This window comes from Castanea sativa, chromosome 11, assembly GCF_040712315.1.
Source record: "Castanea sativa cultivar Marrone di Chiusa Pesio chromosome 11, ASM4071231v1".
Classification (NCBI taxonomy): domain Eukaryota; kingdom Viridiplantae; phylum Streptophyta; class Magnoliopsida; order Fagales; family Fagaceae; genus Castanea; species Castanea sativa.
In genome coordinates this window covers 68,964,850-68,978,849 of record NC_134023.1, presented here as the reverse complement: position 1 = coordinate 68,978,849, position 14,000 = coordinate 68,964,850, and the positions used below count along the sequence as shown (strand labels likewise).

The following is a 14,000-nucleotide window of genomic DNA, read 5'->3' as shown; positions in this document are numbered from 1 at the left end:
CTACATAACTCCAGGCCATGAATTGAGTATAAAGGAATATCCATTTTGTATACCATTTGTAGGTCTTGATAAAAAGCTTCAGGGCATTATTTTTTGGGCTTTTATAACATTAGTCCATTATAGCACAATCACTCCACAATTTTGGGCCCTAAGCTCCAAGGCCTAAGGCAACACCCATTTCACCAGAGTTGAGCCAAGGTTAGCATTGTCAGCCCAGCATGAATATGGAAAACAAGAACCAATGAGTTTTGAATCTTTTGAACGACCCAGTCAGCCACATTTTTTTGCTCTCTCTCTACTCATTTGAGTGTACAAACATCTGTAGCTTTTTTAAGCTTATTTTGATGGCCTTAATCGTTAGTGCATACTTGTACACACCCCCAAAAACACAATTTTGATTAAAATTGTGAAAGAACTCCCATTAAAAATTGACATGGCTGACGGTTAAAAGACTTTTGTCCACTCTGAAATCGTGTCTTGAAAACATGATTTCACAATTTCACAATTTTAATTAAAATCGTGTTTGAAAACAAAATTTCAATTGAAACGTATACAACGTATACAATAGGTCAATAGCAAGTGTGTAACAAGATTTTTCCTTTTAAAAAAAACACTCTCTTCCATTTCTACAAATAAGCAATGTAAACCACATCCAAAGGCACTCTAATGTTAATTTGTTTGAGAGTTTGGAAATTCTAAAGGTGGTGAATGGGACTTGATTTAAACAAATCCGCTTGACAAACGAGAGTTCATTACTGGCCAAAAGGATAGCAGCAACAATGCTAGCCGAGCTGTGAACTAGCACTTGTAGCTTTAGTTCAAGATTAGAGACAACGGATATTGAGCTTATTGTACCAAAACCTGCCCTGGCATGGCTTGGTTCATGCAAGCTCATTGTATTACAAAGCAAAATAAACTTTTTACCAACCACTCAAGAAATTTTCGCTGAGAGGAAAGTGAGAGAAGCTCAAGATTTGCAACTTCAATAATAGCACTATTTTGACATAGGTCACATAACACTTTTTCTTTTTCATAATTAGATAATAGGAAAAAAAGAAGTGGATTCGAACTATAAACTTGAAGCACAACAAAAGATATCATTATAACTATCACTTGAACCCCCTTTAACCCTCTCTTTTAAATGAAAAGGAGATGTGAACTTCCAAGAAGAACATCATTACCATAATATTATAAAAAAGCATGTGCATGGGTTTAAGATTAACAAAAGAACCTATGCAAATGAAACATTACATCACCAGATGAAAGCATAATCTCAGGTCAAATGGACCCACGTGTAAGACCAAAAGGACCTTATTGGAGTGTCTTGCTAGTGACCAACTCAATTGAATGGTATAAAACACCCTAAGTAATGTAAAAAAATCTTATAATTCAGGACAAGTAATCATGACTTTTAGTGGGGCAACAAGCACTGCAGCTCTAGATTTATGCTTTTGGCAAGCAACTCCAAGTCCATGCAAGTGTTATAAGGGCATGCGTTAGTAAAACTACTTTAGAAAAAAATTTATAAAAATATGAAAAAGTAGTCAATTTTTTGACAGTTTTTTTAATTTTCAATAACATGAATGATTAATGTGTGCCTTAAGGGTATACATTAACCGAATCCTTTATAGTTACACAACTCTTTTTCTTATAAAATGACTTTAACTTTTTTAACATTAGTGCAAATCCCAAACTTAATGAGTATATTAATAACAAATCACCAAAGTTCTTAATGGCTTTGAAGTTTCAAAGTGGTGTTCTATGGATTAAGCCTTCTTTAAAAAAGAAATCGTTAACTAGAAGAAACAGAAACAGAATTATTACAAATTTAAAAACAATGAGCATCAAAACATTTAGCACCTAAGATTATCACATTAACACCCAAATAATAGGCCACCTCAAAATCTCAACTAGGAATTCCCTATGTAAGGTAGAGTTCACAAACATACATTATCTAAGACAACCAGTCTTCAGGTTCTTTTGAAGTTCTCAATTCTCACTGTTTTAGCTTGAAACTTTTTTTTTGTTTTTTAACAACAAATAACTAGTAATGATGTTGAATGATAGTGGATGTTATTAACTATGTCAACTTTTTAATCTCTTTACCATACATATCGCAGTATTTTAAGGCTGCACTAAGATTCAATTGGACAAAAATGGTGGTCCGTGGTAGAGCTAAAAAGTGGTTCCAATGCTCCATATGGATGACTTTAGAAGGGAATTGAGCTGGCTGAGAACTTTCAGCAATTTTAGTATTGGTCTAAGCAAATGGAGAGACCACATAATAAATATGGTTAAAGTAAGAAAGAGAATGAGGAACAAGAAAAGCATCTTAGAACAAGATCACAAGCCCCTAATTAAGCTGCTTTTGCTTTCTTTTGGCTCCAACTCTGCCTTTAAGTCTATGTTTTCTCACTTTCATTCACATTGGCATCGCTGCCAAAGAAGAAAGGGATGTCCCAAACGTACATAAATAAATTTTTGACCAATTATACTTCGTACCCTTGATCAAATGCCTATATATTGAGCAAAATTAAACATGGTTAACCTGAATGTAAGTGACTTTCAAGTAAAAATGTTTTAGCCAGGAATGCATGGGAAATATATATATATATATATATCCCTTTTAATGAACGAGAGAGATTTTATTATCAAGTTTCCTACCATACATGATATCTTCTATTTTGGCATTGAAATAAAAACTAGACCTTTAGAAGGACGTTACTTGCTAGGAAAAGTGTTTGATTCTTAATTGTAGCTTTTATCTCATCAAACAGAAGGAACAAAATTGAGATTGTATGACTCTTGAGCCAATACTAATGAAAATCTATAATTTATTATGGTACTATAGTGTGTTGAACCTCACTTGTTGAAGGGGAGTACTAAAATAATAGTTGAATGATTAAATCCGCACTTTCTGAGCCTCTCTAAATTTTTGGATAACAGTTATCATTATTAAACAAAATAACATGGTTAACCTGATGGACTTGCAAGTAAAAATGTTTTGCATATCAAATAATTCTTTTTAATTTCTATTGTATAAGAGATCTTTATGATCAAGTTTCCTACCACACTTGCTATCTGCTATTAGCATTGAAATAAAAATAAATAAATAATAAATAAAGTCCTTTAGAAGAATGTTACTTGCTAGGAAAAGAGATTGATTCTTAATTGTAGCTTTTATCTCATCAAACAGAACAAAAAAATTGAGATTGTACGACACTAGAGCCATATTAATGCAAATCTTACACGCAAATTTTACAAACAATAATGCTGTTATATTCCAGTGCCATGAGACAACAGTAATTGGGACTTTACTGATACAGTGATACATGATTTATAGGATCCTGAAATCCTAAGCATTAAAGTAGACCCTTGCATCTAAGGCCAGTAAAAATGAAAGGCATTGGACTAGTCCCTTTCTTCACAAAGACATCAAACTTTGAGGGGAAAAGGGAAAAAAGAAAGAGAACAAAGGACAAACAAATTATAAAAATATATATATATATACCACCTAAGCAGCTAATATACACGAGTCACGTTTTGTCCGATCATGATAACTGTTTTATTATTGAGAGAAAAAGAAAAGAGAACTTGTATTCTTTGTTAAGCATTCAGAGCTGGTCCTAAATAAAGGGTTTTCATTATTCTTTTGTTACTAATCTCCAGGCAACCACACTAACCAACAATTAGAATTATGGAAAAGTAATCCTTTGATTTTTCTACACTTCAAGCTAAAAGAAAGACCAAGGCTTACTTTCTCACTTTGAATAAAGTTTATGCTTTCCCTCCATTTCTCTCAAGTCCTTCTTTGGGTTCCTACAGAACTCACTGGTAGCTTCTCCATCAAAGCATTCTTTGCTTCATCTAGAGTAATACTAGCCATCACTCATGCAGAGAGCAAACCTTTAACTAGGTATTCTTTTTATGTTCTGCTGTCTTAAATGGAACTTCTTTGCTTCTGAAAAGAGTTTGAGATATCTTGTGAGGTGCTACTTCCTTGTAGCTTCTTGGAGGAGCAAACCAAGCAAGAAAAGGAAAATGAAGCTAGTGGTAGAAGTAGTAGATGCTAATGATCTTATGCCCAAGGATGGTGAGGGATCAGCTAGTTCATTTGTTGAAGTTGATTTTGACAGTCAATTAAGCCGAACCAAAACTGTCCCAAAGAACCTCAACCCCATTTGGAACCAGAAACTTTTCTTTAATTTTGATGAAACCAAAAACCACCATCCAGCCATTGAAATTTCTGTTTACAATGAGAGAAGACCAATTCCCGGCAGAAACTTCCTTGGTCGAGTTAGAATTCCTTGCTCAAATATCGTGAAGAAAGGTGAGGAAGCTTATCAAAGACTCCAATTAGAAAGGAAGTGGTTATTCTCTTCTGTCAAAGGTGAGATTGGCCTAAAAATCTATCTTTCACCAGAATCCAAACCAAAATCTCCTTCCCCATCCTCTCCACTAAAACCAGCAGAAGCTCCTCATTCTAGTCCACCACAACCACCAGAACCCCGAATTTCTATTTCTAGCCTTCCACCTCTTCCTAATACTCCTCCCATTTCAGAAAATACAAATCTCATTAGCAAAACATTAGCTGCTGTTCCCAAAGCAGAAGCTCCTGTTGTTGAAACTCCAAAGGCTGTCACAGCAGAACCTCTGAAAGAAACTTCTACATTTGCTGAGGTAGACAATTCTAATTCCTTTATTGCAGTTGCCAAGTCAAGTGGTGCTAAGCCTGCTAAACGTCCAAAGAAGGAGATTGTGGAGCCTGTTGAAGAAAGAGTTGGCACAGCCCAATATATATACAAACACCAAGTTCTGCAGCAGCCTGGCATATCAATGGAGAAACGACCACAAGGTGTCCCATTCAACATGCACCAGACTAATCCACAAGGCCACCAGGCCCAGGCAAGTCACCAGGCCCAGGCAAGCCACCAAGACGACTACAATTTGAAGGACACCAATCCACAACTTGGTGAGCGGTGGCCAAATAGTGGAGCATTTGGTGGAAGAGGATGGATGAATGGTGAGAGACATACAAGTACTTATGACCTTGTTGAGCAGATGTTTTATCTATATGTTCGAGTTGTGAAAGCAAAAGATCTTCCTCCCAGTGTCATCACTGGTAGCTGTGATCCTTATGTGGAAGTCAAGCTGGGGAATTATAAAGGAAAAACAAGGCATTTTGAGAAGAGACTGAATCCAGAGTGGAATCAAGTCTTTGCTTTCTCAAAAGAACGTGTTCAGTCCTCAGTACTAGAAGTTTTTGTGAAGGATAAGGAAATGGTGGGAAGGGATGATTATCTTGGAAGGGTAGTTTTTGATTTGCATGAGATTCCAACCAGAGTTCCACCTGACAGTCCACTGGCTCCTCAGTGGTACCGATTGGAGGACCGGCGTGGACACGGAAAGGTAAGGGGTGAGATCATGGTTGCAGTTTGGATGGGAACACAAGCTGATGAAGCCTTCTCAGAGGCATGGCATTCTGATGCTGCTGCTGCTTATGGAGAGGGTGTTTTTAACACCCGTTCAAAGGTTTATGTATCCCCCAAACTGTGGTACCTGAGGGTGAATGTGATTGAAGCTCAGGATGTGCTGCCTAATGACAGAAACAGGCTCCCAGATGTTTTTGTCAAAGCCCAGGTTGGTAGTCAAGTGCTCAAAACCGATGTAAGTGAAACTCGCACTACTAATCCACTTTGGAATGAAGATTTAATTTTTGTGGCAGCTGAACCTTTTGAGGATCAGCTGATCATTACTGTTGAGGATCATGTGCACTATTCGAAAGACGAATTGTTGGGGAGCATTAGCCTACCACTGGACATATTTGAGAGGCGCCTGGACCACAGGCCAGTTCACTCACGATGGTTCAATCTTGAGAAATATGGTTTTGGAATCTTGGATGCTGACAGGCGGAAAGAGCTCAAGTTTTCAAGCAGAATTCACCTAAGAGTTTGTCTTGAAGGAGGATACCATGTACTTGATGAATCAACTCTCTACATAAGTGATCAAAGGCCAACATCAAGGCAATTGTGGAAACAGCCCGTTGGGATATTGGAAGTAGGCATTTTGAGTGCACAAGGGCTTCTCCCAATGAAGATGAAGGATGGCAGAGGGAGTACTGATGCTTACTGTGTAGCTAAGTATGGCCAAAAATGGGTTCGAACCAGAACAATCCTCGACACCTTCAATCCAAAATGGAATGAGCAATACACATGGGAAGTGTATGACCCCTGCACAGTGATCACGTTGGGTGTGTTTGACAACTGCCACTTGGGTGGAGGTGAGAAACCAAATGGTGGCAATGCAGTTCGGGATTCACGGATTGGAAAGGTACGTATTCGGCTATCAACACTGGAAGCTCATAAAATATATTCACATTCTTACCCACTTCTTGTTCTACAACCAAATGGGGTAAAGAAAATGGGAGAACTCCAACTATCAATTCGTTTCACTACCCTCTCTCTAGCTCATATGGTATATATTTATGGCCATCCCTTGCTTCCAAAAATGCATTACTTACATCCTTTCACAGTGAACCAAGTAGACAATTTAAGACACCAAGCAATGAATATTGTAGCTGTGAGGCTTGGTAGAGCTGAACCACCTCTCAGAAAAGAAGTGGTGGAGTACATGTTAGATAGAGATTCCCACATGTGGAGTATGAGAAGAAGCAAAGCTAACTTCTTTCGCATTATGTCACTTCTTTCGGGCATGTTCTCCATGAGCCGATGGTTTAGTGATGTTTGCAACTGGAAGAACCCTATGACATCAGTTCTGGTTCATATACTGTTTCTGATATTGATTTGGTACCCAGAGCTGATACTTCCAACTTTATTCCTCTACATGTTCTTCATTGGGTTATGGAACTATAGGTTCCGGCCAAGGCACCCTCCTCACATGGATACTAAAGTGTCATGGGCAGAGGCAGTAAACCCAGATGAACTTGATGAGGAATTTGACACATTTCCTTCCTCAAGGCCAAATGACATAGTTCGACTGAGGTATGATAGACTTAGAACTGTTGCAGGGAGGATTCAAACTGTTGTTGGTGACATAGCAACACAAGGGGAAAGAATTCATTCTGTACTAAGCTGGAGAGACCCAAGAGCAACAAGCCTTTTCGTATTGTTCTGCTTTTGTGCAGCTGTGGTGCTTTATGTGACACCATTCAGAGCAGTGGCACTGCTTGCAGGCTTGTATTACTTGCGGCACCCTAGGTTCCGGAGCAAGCTGCCTTCCGTACCCAGCAATTTCTTCAGGAGATTGCCAGCTCGAACAGATAGCTTACTCTAAAACTAAGTACTTTGTTAAAAATAAATGGTCTGTTTAGATTTTCTTTTTTCAGCATGCAATGCTATTACAGTAGAGATTATGATTGTAAAATACATATACAACAGTATGAGGAATAACCTCAATAAGTACTCACACTGGATGTGTTCATGTTTTAACGAGTTCATTATGTATTGTTGGATCTTTGCCTTCCCATGTGTAGTCAAGATCTGACATACTTCCTAGCATAGCTATGTCTGTTAATTTTTGTTTTCAATAAAATTATTTCCTACTAATTGGAACACCCCCCTTTTTTCTTTTATTGTTGGCTACGTTCAATTCTTGAGACCCACCAACAACAAAATAGCTAAAGCCAATGAACCATAAGAGCCACCAAGCGTCAACCGACTGTATCATAGAGATGGAGCCTCAAGTACAACCACGTTCGAGTGAATAGCAAGCAAAACTTTGGAGCGAACTACAAATAAAAGAAAAAGTTACACTACAAAATTTTAAGGATAAAGTAAGCTTGGGTACCACAAAAGCACCAAGACATTTGACATTCTGGCAATGTCACGAACTAGACCTCTGCCCTGCTATTATGTTCTAAGTGATATCACCTCAATTTTTGTGAAATTGGTCACCATATAAACCAGTAAAATCTCGCACAAATATATAAAGAGAAAAAAAAAAAGCAAATCAAATATCATATATATCAGTAGTGAGTTGCAAACCCATAACCAAAATTTGAAAATGGAAAATCTCTTGCACAATGCATCACCTAACACAACATCAAAATTTCGATGTCTATTACCAATGGCACTAGAAGAGTACAACTGTTTAGACCAAGTTCAAACAAAATAAAACATGTAATGAAGAATACCAAATCCTAACACTTTCCAGTGTTTCATCTAAAATTTCAACTCATGAGGTTTCATGCCCGCCTTAAGAGAAAACCTTGCAGCCAAGTAGGTCTTCAAGTCTGGAACTGCCTCGATGGATTTTATCAATGCTGTATCCACAGCCTTCTGTTCCTCCTTTTTCTCTTGTGGGAGTACATTTTTCTCCTACATTTTGAAAGATAAAAATGAATTAATACAGAAACACAGGAGAAATTCACCATAAAACACCATCAATATTGACAAACCAACCTCATTCTCAGCCTCAAAAAACTCTCCCTCTCCCTTCTTTTTCTTCTTCTGAACTTCCTTAGCGAAGTACTTGTCATCAAACTTATCCACATTAACTCCAGAGATGTCAACCTTAGTGGAAGTAGCAATCACATAAGACTGATTGACACGTCTTAGCGGAACACCATTAATCTTGAATGGGCCTGCATTGACAAGCATAGAAGATATCACAACAGCCATAAGGAATGAGTGACATTAACAAGGGCAACTAAGTACCAATTCTTCTCAGCAATCGGGGTGCATTACAATCTAATGACAGACAAAACCAAAACTCATTTATTGGACTACACCAAAAATAATTTGAGTGACGTTGCATCTGCATCTCCATTTTCTCAAGACAAACCACATGATAACCAAACATGGCAAATTTGGGAAAGTAAATAGACTACATTCTAGACATTCACTATCTATAAGATTATTTTGTTTCAATCAATATTTATTAATAATAAAATTACCATATCCATATTGAACCCACAATCAAATGGATCCCATTCCCATGACTCCCATCTAGGACATCCAGAAGCAACTAAAATCCATGAGTTTCACTCTTCTTAAGAATCAATCAAGATGAATCTATTGAGCAAGAAAAGCTCGTCAACCCATCATCAGGTGAACACAGTCTGGAATAATCTTATAGATAAGCAATCACCAAAAATGCATACAAGTAGAAAACAGATTTAGGAACTAAAAAACCAATCCCACCATGAGCTCAAACCAGCACAATAATGAGACAATATGAAAACACTTTACAATTCATAGGTAGATGGGTACCAGCACTCACCAGTGACCAAAAGCAATCCAGATGAGAGCTGCTTCAGGAAAACAACTCTCTTTCCCATGAACCTCCCAGAAAGAATGATCAACACAGTTCCTGGAGTAATACTAGCCCTGCATATTGAAAAAAATATATAAATTAGAATTTTCCAAAAATCAAAAACCACATGACAAAGATTAAAATAATTACACTTGTCAATTAGAAACCAACAATGAAAAATCAAAACCCAACTCATCTGATCGATCCCACCAATCTTCAGTGAACAAAAAACATTATTACATTTGAATCTCAATATTTATAATCTTTCCTCCAACAGTTCCATTACATTTACAGGCATAACAATACATACCAAAACAACAACAGTCCCAAAATTTTAAGGTCGGCTATAGATCCTCAACAGACTAGTCTTACCAATAAAGATAAAAATTCCATCATTTCCCCACGTTTTCCAAGTAGAACCGAACCAACCAACACAACATAAGTAGATACACATTCATCATTCATAAATCAGAAGGCAACAAGATTCACCAAAAACCGAAAACCCAACTAGCTAATCCAGCAGTTAAACAAATACAAATCCAACAATTTATAGCATCTTATCAGCAACACCTATACATACAAGAAATCATGAAAATATACAAATCCAACATTTTCCCACACCATCTCAGCAACCTATCAATTACCCAAAAAAATATTTCAAAAACCCAACATATACACACACTTTCACATACATAACAATAATCAAATACCCAACAACCAAAACAAACTCACAAACACACACATACACCTATACATACACAAAATCATTAATACACACACATATAAACATAAAAAATCCCACATTTTCTCAGCTACCAAACAATTACCCAACACACATACACACCTTTACATACATAAAAAATATAAATTACCCAACAACCAAAACAAACTCAAAAACACATCTAAACATAAAAAAATCCCACATTTTCTCAGCTCCCAAACAATTCCCCAAAAAACCCAGATACCCAACAAGCAAAACAACTACAAAAACCCAAAAAAACACACAGACAGCCATAATAAAAAAAACCTGAGCTTGGTGGGCTTGGGTTTGCGCTTGTTAACGAGCGGCTTCTTCACATCATCAGCTGGGTAAAACTTGGGAGCTTTGGCAGCCGGAGGAGGAGCCTTGGGCTGAGCGTCATGGCGAGGGAAAACGCCGCCGTTTTTGGCCTTGATAGCCCAGAGGCCACGCTTGTGGTACATCTTGGACCTGGAGTACTTGCCGACCCCGCGAACTAGATCTGGGTTCCGGCTAACCTTTGGGGTCCTCTGCTTTGGTGCCATTGGAATTGAGATTTCTCTCTCTGTGTCTCTCTCTCTCTGTGAAGGAGTGAATTGGGAAATGGAGGAGGCTCTCTGAGAGAAAACCCTAGTTCTGAAGGAGATTTATATATGCGTGTGTAATATTGTTTATATAATGGTCTGAGTGTTAAAAACCCTAGGGAATCCTTGTGATGAATAGAGTTTTGTGGGCCGAAAAACCCTGGATTTTTTTGGGTTAATGGGCTTCAATGTGTCTTTTGTTTTCAGTACTTGGGCCTGGTCTTCTTCTTTTTTTCTTTTTTTTTGTGTCGTGTATTTTTTTTTATGAGTAAAAAAAGAAAGATGTGCAACATGAGTGTGGATAAAAATAATAATTGGGAAAAGTTAGCTAATTCTCTAAAAGAAATTATTTAAAAAATATTTTATAGGGAAAAAAATTAATTTTTTTTAATGATTTTTTATATTTTTCGTAAAAATTGTGTTAAAACTTTCTTATTTATTAATAACTATTCTAAGGGTACTTGTTAACTTAGTTAATAAGGGTAAGGATTTGGTGCAATTTTAGGTCTAAGAAAACAACTAAGGGATTTCTTGTTCATATTTTTTATGTTTAAATTTTTTGTTATATTTTGTTTACTGTTAATTAAAAAAATTAACAATACATTCACCTAATTGTGTTAGGGTCTCTTGTCAATATAATATAATATATATTATATATATATATATATATATATATATAGACACACACACACACATATATATAAATCTTAACCATCATAAATAAAGATTGATTCATGTAAAATCAAATTAGTAATTGGTTTATAAATTATAATATGAAAAATAAAACAGAATTATTTTATTTTAAACGTACAAATATGTTAATAATAAGAGAGAAAAGAGTGATTTGATGATGACATTTTGACAAGATATATGTTTATAAAGATAGAAAGTATGTTATTGGTTTTATGTTGACGAATTGCAAAAGAGAGGTGCTACATCCACAACATTTTTACAACATTTTTACAACAAATCATAGGTGGTTAGTTGTTATTGGTTCAAATTTGAACCTAACACTAAGATTACTTTTTTGCCCCAACAATAACAACCAGTAACATCCTGCCACTTAGGATTTGTTGTAAAAATGTTGTAAAAATGTTGTGGACATATCATTTCTCATTGCGAAAACATCATTTTGAGAGAGAGAGATTTATTGAAAGATGGAAAGATGTATATGGAATTTTTTTAAACCAAACATTAATCATGGTATTCGGAAAAAAAAGGGCCAGTGTATATGAAATACATTTTATTTTAGATTGTTAGGTATAGTATTATACTATAACATTAAAATTATGGAGCATTCTTCCATTGAAGGCATTAGGCAATTACTTACGAGGCCAAAAGGTAAAGCTAGTTTTAACTCAATCCTACAAAAAGTAAAAAATAAAAATGTTCTAATCATCTCCTTTAAATTTGATTAAAATCAATTAAAATCAAGTTATGACTCAATCCACTTAAGAAAGTCACACTACGTAAATCACTCAATTATTAGTTTCTAATAAAATAACCATTATGGTTACGAATAGGGTTGCCACAATTTGTTGCCTCTCTTATTTTTGTTTTTCTAATTTACCAAACTGGGGGAAAAAACTACAATTATTGTATATCTCTCTAGGAAAATTGGGTCTAGAGTCACCCTCTCGAAATGGTAAGCTCTTACAAACGGTAAGCCGTTTTCACTATTAAGGTAATTCGCACAGTTGACTAGCCAAACGGTGTATCACTTGGGCCTGGCCCAATTATAGATATGCTATCGTTTTGCCCCCTTAGATAAATAAACGGCTTGCCGTTCTTGGCCATTTGATAGATTCTAACCAATTAAAAAAAAAAAATGTAGCTTATATTGATTCTATGATACTAAATGAGAGTGAATAGTTTGTACATTACATAATATCTCACATTACTTTGCTGCTTACAATATTTAGCACCATCTCCAGAAAACTCTAATGAGATATGTACACAATGCATTGAACCCAAGACTGCATGCTGCCACCAAAAGCCTTGTGGCACAGTGGTATTGCCCAATTCTCTTCATGGGCGAATCTTGGTTCGAATCTTCTCACTCCCGACTTTTTATAAGCATAATGCTGCTGTACAAAATGAGAAACTAAGCTATGCTAGAGAGAAAAAGTCTAGAGTCAATGTATCTGAAAAATATTATTCAATTCACTGATATAAAGTTACAGCTAATGAGATATTTATACAAGAGACTTTTCCTAATAAACTCTAACTAATCCCTAACTAACACCGTGGGAAACACTCCTGGAGTAACTGAATCTTTAGCATTCAACTAGTACCAAACACGTGTCATACCAAAACTAACACTCACTAAGCCATAGTCACGTGACTCAATTGCTGCACTTAACTCCTCTATCCACACTAAGCCTACTGTGGCTTTACATCCCCCCTCAAGCTAAGGGGAGGAACTCCCATTAGATTGGTGAGTAGAGCATGAAACCGAGGAGAAGGGAGAGCCTTAGTAAACAGGTCAGCCAACTGATCATGTGTAGAAATAAACTTAACAAGCATATCCTTATTAACAACCTTCTCACGCACAAAATGGTAGTCCACCTCGATGTGTTTGGACCGAGCATGAAAAACAGGATTAGAGGCCAAAGAAAGAGCTGAGACATTGTCACACCATAAGATTGGAGGATGATACAAATAGACACCCAAATCCTTCAAAAGCATCCTCAACCAGTAGAGCTCAGCAGCAGTGACAGCAAGAGCTCTATATTCAGCCTCTGTAGAACTCCTAGAAACAGTAGGTTGTTTCTTTGCTGACCCAGTAATGCGAGAATTACCCAAGAGCACAACCATGCCAGTGATAGACCTCCTGTCAATAGGGTCCCCTGCCCAATCAGCATCACTATAGGCAGATAATGCAAGAGAACCTTGTTGAAAATGAATGCCAAGATGCAAAGACCCTTTGATATATCGCAAAATTCGTTTGGCAGCAACAAGATGATGAGAGGTAGGATGGCTCATAAATTGACATGCTTGTTGAACAGCATAAGAAAGATCAGGTCGAGTAAAAGTCATATACTGAAGAGCCCCAACCAAACTTCTGTAAATAGTAGGATCAGATAATAAAGGGCTGCTGTCAGGAATCAAATGGTGAGAAGAAGAACAAGGATTAGAGCAAGGTTTACAATCAAGCATCTTGAACTTGTGAAGAAGGTCCTGAGCATACTTGGATTGATGGACAAAAATACCAGTAGGAGTATATTCAAACTGTAGACCAAGAAAATAACTCAAAGGACCAAGATCCTTAAGAGCAAAGGCTGCACCAAGCTGATGAATAATGGCAGAAACAAAAGAAGAATCGCTGCCAGTAATGATAATATCATCAACATAGAGTAAAAGGTAAACCACACAAGAAGAGTGGATGAGAATGAACAAGTTAC

General features: G+C 36.7%; 2 protein-coding genes across 2 annotated transcripts; one reads left to right on the top strand and one right to left on the bottom strand.

The window, feature by feature from the left end:
- The first annotated feature begins 3,791 nt into the window (after positions 1-3,791).
- LOC142614518 (FT-interacting protein 1-like) lies at positions 3,792-7,442 on the top strand. The gene has a single exon (XM_075787050.1). It carries the CDS (start codon positions 3,928-3,930, stop codon positions 7,291-7,293), a length of 3,366 nt encoding a protein of 1,121 aa, XP_075643165.1. The 5' UTR covers positions 3,792-3,927; the 3' UTR covers positions 7,294-7,442.
- A 503-nt stretch (positions 7,443-7,945) lies between these two features.
- LOC142614519 (large ribosomal subunit protein eL6z-like) lies at positions 7,946-10,704 on the bottom strand. Its single transcript, XM_075787051.1, has 4 exons — positions 10,301-10,704; positions 9,241-9,347; positions 8,421-8,602; positions 7,946-8,336 (listed from the first exon to the last, which is right to left on the bottom strand). Exons 1-4 carry the CDS (start codon positions 10,555-10,557, stop codon positions 8,181-8,183), a joined length of 702 nt encoding a protein of 233 aa, XP_075643166.1. The 5' UTR covers positions 10,558-10,704; the 3' UTR covers positions 7,946-8,180.
- Between the last annotated feature and the right edge of the window lie 3,296 nt (positions 10,705-14,000).

Bases quoted from the DNA above. Each gene is read 5' to 3' on its own strand.
- LOC142614518 (XM_075787050.1), top strand. From the start codon at position 3,928: ATGTTCTGCTGTCTTAAATGGAACTTCTTTGCTTCTGAAAAGAGTTTG.
- LOC142614519 (XM_075787051.1), bottom strand. From the start codon at position 10,557: ATGGCACCAAAGCAGAGGACCCCAAAGGTTAGCCGGAACCCAGATCTA. The intron at 9,348-10,300 runs GTTTTTTTTATT...TTCAATATGCAG, and splicing joins CCCAAGCCCACCAAGCTCAG to GGCTAGTATTACTCCAGGAA. The intron at 8,337-8,420 runs GTTGGTTTGTCA...TTCAAAATGTAG, and splicing joins TTTTTGAGGCTGAGAATGAG to GAGAAAAATGTACTCCCACA.